This window comes from Clinocottus analis, unplaced genomic scaffold (assembly GCF_023055335.1).
Source record: "Clinocottus analis isolate CAN_PGR_092001 unplaced genomic scaffold, fCliAna1.0.p SCAF_49, whole genome shotgun sequence".
NCBI classification, from domain to species: Eukaryota; Metazoa; Chordata; class Actinopteri; order Perciformes; family Cottidae; genus Clinocottus; species Clinocottus analis.
In genome coordinates, this window is record NW_027176206.1 from 347,503 (window position 1) to 354,316 (window position 6,814).

At 47.2% G+C, this 6,814-nt stretch overlaps 1 protein-coding gene across 3 annotated transcripts in view; it reads right to left on the reverse strand.

Moving 5' to 3' along the window:
• ablim2 (actin binding LIM protein family, member 2) overlaps positions 1 to 1,633 on the reverse strand; it is a 41,761-nt gene extending 40,128 nt beyond the window's left edge. For all 3 annotated transcript variants that reach the window (XM_068599609.1, XM_068599607.1, XM_068599606.1), the window contains exon 1: positions 1,454 to 1,633. In XM_068599609.1, coding sequence (XP_068455710.1) covers positions 1,454 to 1,469 — 16 coding nt within the window. In that variant the 5' untranslated portion in view covers positions 1,470 to 1,633. The remainder of the gene's footprint in view (positions 1 to 1,453) is intronic.
• Between the last annotated feature and the right edge of the window lie 5,181 nt (positions 1,634 to 6,814).

A 6,814-nucleotide genomic window follows, 5' to 3' on the forward strand; every position in this document is an offset into this window, starting at 1 on the left:
AAATCATGACTTAACAACAAACACACTACCTGTTTATGTAAATGAAATACCAACAAAGTGTTTTAATGCTAACTGTTGACACACAGACGGTTTGTTTACTGGAAGGTCAGCATACTGAGAGGCGTCGCTGTGACTGCTGACCAGCATGACATCACACCCCCAGGATACACTGTGTGTGTGTGTGTGTGTGTGTGTGTGTGTGTGTGTGTGTGTGTGTGTGTGTGTGTGTGTGTCAACACCGTGTCCATTTCCACACGTCTTTGCTGTTGGTTTGAATCGGATTACAAACACAAATGAAGAGCCAGCGCTGCAGCTTGAAGTGTTTCTGTGTCGGCGCTGCCCAGCATTTAGACAGCACCCAACGGCCACAGACTAAACACTGCTGGTCTACTGGAGGCTGAGGACCAGACTGTGGTCCGTGTGCTGTGAGGAGGCTACTCTTTACTGGCTGGAGGCCAGCAGCGGAAGGACAGACACACACTCGGGCGTGGCCCGGTTGTGTTGACACAGACTCACAAGCCTCCTTCAGCATCGCATGAGACGACGTCCAACGTCTCCTTCAGGCTTCAATGTGAAGCCGTCTGTCAGACAGAGAGGAGGCTGAAGAAGGCCTTTCACTCAGCAGACCAGAGCTCCCTCATCATCATCATCATCATCATCTTACTGAGGACGTTATGTCACATGACGTCATGGGGAGTATTGTTGTTGCTAAAGCTTCTACTTCTGGATCCTTCTGCACTTGTGTTACTATGCTGTAAGCAGTACTTTTACCTGGAGAGTATTTGACATGCTGGTGTTACGTTTAAACTCTTCCACCACAGCTGGTTTAGTCCAGAGAGTCCAAATCAAATCGTGCTTTTGATGTCAAACATACGTTTTGTTAGCTGTTACTGTAACTACACAATATAATACCCACAATAACCAATGCACAGGAATACTATGGGAATGTGAAGAGGCCTCAAGGCTGTTGTAAAGGAAAGAGTATTTGCAGAGGAACTTGTAAAAGGCTGAAGCGCTAACAGGTCACAGTGGTGTTACGCAACAGCAGAGACACCCTGCACATGAGCAGGAGGCTGCTCTGGGCAGCTGGCGCTCAGCCCTGAGAGGACCAACACCACACGGTGGATGCCTGCATGTCCACAGAGACCAACCTGACGCTTGTTGTCCACCACGCAGCATCCACACAGAAAGAGCTCCACGCTTCTGACCGGGCCGACACAATAGGAGGCCTGTTTCTCTGTGAGACTTCTAGAGACACAGCTGAACGCTGTCAACACAAACACACTCATGTGACGAGAAGAGATGTGAGACTGCAGTGTCCTGTGATGTATTGTGGGAAACAGTAACTAAATATAGGAGTGGATGGTGAGCAGTGATAATCACAATCTGAAGCTACGAGCTCTTCTCTCAGACAGGTGAACAGCACAAAGAGCTGAGTAAAGGTCATGGTTACCTTTCTCCTCTGGCATCGTCGAGCTCTTCTTTTCCAGAATATGACACTGCGTTACGTCCTTCAGTGATCCTTACTCAAGACAATATCCTTCAAAGTCTGTTCAGAGTCCTCCGGCGGTGTTGCAACACATCGTCCACCCGCTGCAGCTCTGGTGTAAGAATAGACAGAGTGAGCGCTCTGTCCAACACTATCTCTGGAATGAGCTGGAGGTCATATGACTCCCAATGTCTCTCTCTCTCTCTCTCTCTCTCTCTCTCTCTCCCTCTCTCTCTCCCTCTCTCTCTCCCCCTCCCTCTCTCTCTCTCTCTCTCTCTCTCTCTCTCTCTCTCCCCCTCCCTCTCTCTCCCACTCCCTTTCTCTCTCTCCCTCTCTCTCTCTCTCTCTCTCCCTCTCTCTCTCCCCCCCCTCCCTGGTATAAATAGGAGCTGCTCTGCTCACAGGGAGTGACACCTCCTCATGCTGGTTTATCACTGGGCGTGTCCCAGTCTTCCCAGTCCTCAGCAGTCTCAACTTTGACATCTCTGTGAGGACGTCAGGAGGGTTCAGTATGTTCAACACGTGTTTGCATTGAGCACAACAGAGTTATGTGTTTCTCCTTCACAGCATACAGGAAGTGCAGGGCAACCAGCAGGACATTCAGGAAGTGAACATCTGCTCTGTTAGTGTGAAACCTTCATCTCCAACCACCTTACTGACTACAACTGTGATTAGAGTTATAATGTAGTGCAGTTGGACTTTAACACATGACACCAGAGGCACAGCTACAGTCTGGGTGAAGAGTCTTCACCCAGCACTGATCCACACCCATTGACTCTAGAGCATGGTTAAATATGAGTAATAGTCTACCACTAAGGGTGCAATATAAATGTACATGTTCCTCAGCCGTCCCTCACAGGAACTCACTAAACTAGAAGAGTGTTGGTGCAGCTGCTGCTCGACATGAACAGGACAGAACAGATTGCATAACCACCTCCCACCTTATCAGTTCCTGCAGTCATCATGAACCATCCCACTGTGTGTGCTGGTATTATGAGACTGTACCTCACACCACTGATCTGATGTCTACTCCACGTCCAGGAAGGAGCCTCCACCACATGAAGGGTGATCTCAGAAGCCGTGTTGTCCATGGTCATGGGTTTGTTCTTCTGTAAATCATGTTTTAATAAGGAAGCATAATGTCTGACTCGACTCATCCATCCACGGTTGGGAGTGTTTGAACAAACAGCGAGGTTTGGTGTAGAGAACACAATGAGGTCATGGGGTCACCATAGGTAAAGGGGGTGGTGCTGGACCTCGTCCATCTTCTGGGCTTCAGTACAACAATGGACACTTCCTGCTCATTAGGCAACGCGGCAAGCTTTCAGAACATAACTGAACCCAACGGCCTGATGGGAAATATGCTGCCATAATGATGTGATCACTGCTTTGGTGGCTCAGCACCACGACAGAGAATCTATAAGTTATCTTTGATCAGGACTTGTCCTTTAACTCCCACATAAAACAAATCTCAACGACTTTTTTCACCCACGTAACATTGAAAAAATGTCTCAAAGCAATGCAGAAAATATATTCATACATGTGTTTCTTCTCGACTGGATTACTGTAACTCCTTATTATCATCTAATAAATCCCTTAAATCTCTCCAGTAGATCCAGAATGCTGCAGCTCGTGTACTAATGAGGACTAAGAAGAGAGATCACATTACTCTTGTACTAGCTGCTCTCCACTGGCTTCCTGTAAGGTCAAGAATTATATATAAAATCCTGCTCCTCACCTACAAAACCTTAACTGATGATGCACCATTATGTCTTAAGGAGATCATAGTACCATGTTACCCCACTAGAGAGATCATAGTACCATATTACCCCACTAGAGAGATCATAGTACCATATTACCCCACTAGAGAGATCATAGTACCATATTACCCCACTAGAGAGATCATAGTACCATATTACCCCACTAGAGAGATCATAGTACTATATTACCCCACTAGAGAGATCATAGTACCATGTTACCCCACTAGAGAGATCATAGTACCATGTTACCCCACTAGAGAGATCATAGTACCATGTTACCCCACTAGAGAGATCATAGTACCATATTACCCCACTAGAGAGATCATAGTACCATGTTACCCCACTAGAGAGATCATAGTACCATATTACCCCACTAGAGAGATCATAGTACCATATTACCCCACTAGAGAGATCATAGTACTATATTACCCCACTAGAGAGATCATAGTACCATATTACCCCACTAGAGAGATCATAGTACTATATTACCCCACTAGAGAGATCATAGTACTATATTACCCCACTAGAGAGATCATAGTACTATATTACCCCACTAGAGAGATCATAGTACCATGTTACCCCACTAGAGAGATCATAGTACCATGTTACCCCACTAGAGAGATCATAGTAATATATTACCCCACTAGAGAGGTCATAGTACCATATTACCCCACTAGAGAGATCATAGTACTATATTACCCCACTAAAGAGATCATAGTACCATGTTACCCCACTAGAGAGATCATAGTACCATGTTACCCCACTAGAGAGATCATAGTACCATGTTACCCCACTAGAGAGATCATAGTACCATGTTACCCCACTAGAGAGATCATAGTACCATATTACCCCACTAGAGAGATCATAGTACCATGTTACCCCACTAGAGAGATCATAGTACCATGTTACCCCACTAGAGAGATCATAGTACCATGTTACCCCACTAGAGAGATCATAGTACCATGTTACCCCACTAGAGAGATCATAGTACCATGTTACCCCACTAGAGAGATCATAGTACCATGTTACCCCACTAGAGAGATCATAGTACCATATTACCCCACTAGAGAGATCATAGTACCATGTTACCCCACTAGAGAGATCATAGTACCATGTTACCCCACTAGAGAGATCATAGTACCATGTTACCCCACTAGAGAGATCATAGTACCATGTTACCCCACTAGAGAGATCATAGTACCATGTTACCCCACTAGAGAGATCATAGTACCATGTTACCCCACTGCATTAGCTTTGAGCTCATCGTGACAGCGTGCAGCCTCTCAGAGCTGCCTGCACGGCTGTAGACTCTTTACCTCAGAACACAACAGTTCAGCTTTTGGAGGACTCGGTTTTGGCCTAGAAACAAAGGATGACACTTGATCCCAGGAGATAGAAGACACAGCATGAGCTGCTTCCAAAGCCACCAGGTGAATGCTTCCTCTGCCAGCACAGACCAGCAGGAGGTGAGCAAACACCCAAACAACAGACAGGATGTAGCAGGAAGAGCATGAAGACTGAGCTGATTGTCAGCAGAGAGACATGCCAGAGGCACTGAGCAGAGAGGATGGCCTCATTTCATCTCCGTCTGCTCACACATCCTCCATTCCTCTGTCTGAGGAGCATCACTGAACACAACCCAGAGGAAGCTCATGGCGTGAACACATGAGACTCAGCTGGTTCATGAGGACAAAGACACAGGATCTGCATTGCAAATCACCCGGCAGAGAGCTGCTGAGTGGCACAACAACAACAACAAAGCGGGACCAACACATGGCCGACACCACGAAGCCTCACCAGGTTGTGCAGCTGCACGACGTTGACAACGTCACCGCGACAACGTCCAGCCAGGAGCCGGTCAGAAGGACCAGAGGACCAGAGCATCTGAACCACTTCATCTGCAGGTCAAAGTAGAAGTGTGCACACTTGAGATGTAATGAGTGTCTCTCATTGCACAGGATGATGTGCACAAGTACAAGAAGGACTGCAGCTCGCTGCAGGTTGCATTCCCTGATGCTCTGGCTTCTTGCCCCTCAGCCACTGTGAGGACGATCATGTTTTACTGGTCAAGACCATGAAGAAAATATGCCGTGCATACGGTGTAATAAAGAACAAATGCTCTTTTACAGCGAGCATACTACATGCAGACACATGAAGGTCGTCAGGACCTTTTGACCTGAACTGCTCATAACTCACCACCCAGCCTCCACCATGTGGAAGCCTCCACCACCAGGTGGTGTTCTGACCCATAGACCAGCAGCACGACAAACCTGCAGCCCTGAAGTGAACCAGACTCTCGTAAAGCTTCGCTCCAGAGGCTCAGATGACCGCAGCACTACTGGGAATACTGGTGAGAGCATAATGGACCACAGAGCCCAGTGAGCCCACAGAGGGATCAGATGCAGCCGCATTGATCCCTGCAGAAGGTTTTGAATCTGGGCTCAAAATATACAACCAGAAACATCTGCAGGCGTCCCTGAAAGCAACAAGGTGAACGCCTGAACTGACGATGTGTGAACTGAGTGAACACAATGAAATCATTTCATATCTCCAAGGTTTCCTGCATGAGAGACTCAGAACGTGAGCACATGAACATCTGATCCACGCTGAACACACACGCAGTACAAAGAGTCAGAGACTGTGTTTATCCACGTAAACAAGAGGGAACACCCTCCAGATTATACATCTATCCTCACTGCAGACACACACACACACACACACACACACACACACACTCAGAAGTAAGTGCCTCTTGTTCCCACACAGCAGTAATGTGATCCAGGTGCAGCGTTAGCTTTCAGAGTAGGTGCGCACACACACACACACACACACACACACACACACACACACACACACACACACACACACACACACACACTGTGGGGCGTGACCCTCTAGTGGAGGACGGAGGTATTATTTGAACGGCATGTAAACTTTGTGCAGACAGGATGAACTACCTGGTGCTGAAGGACCAACTCTGTCCATGAGCGACACCAGAACCTCACAGTACACAAGTACACAGACATAAAGCCTCAATAATGAATACATGTACATGCCCGTACCCTCATGGACATGTTTACGTTACATTAACACGGCTCAGTGATTCTTGTTGTTTCTCCAAAACAAAGGAGTTGGAGAGCTGCTGCCATAGAGACACACACACCATGAACTATGAGACAACACTATGTGGCCAATCAATATCACTTCAATACGTTGAGTATTGACTCAGGTGTGTTTGAAGCTCCGCCCCTCTGGAGGAGTCTTGAACACTCTGGATGGGCCTCATACCTGCAGGGCCTGAGGAGAGGAGACAAGGACACCACCTTGTCTTCTCGGGCCCAGAGCAACACTAGAAAGTCTTTACACTGTCGTTGTAACGTCTTTAACGCTGGTGGGTGTAGAGCTGCAGGCTCTGCTGCCGCTCCCAGAAATACTACACAAACATGGTGGAGTACACATGTTTGTCATACTGCAGCAGAACACACTGACAGGTGAGGAGATTTAGTATCACACATCAAACACTTTGTCCTCACATGTTTCTGTCTTTGTGCTGCGTGAGAACAGA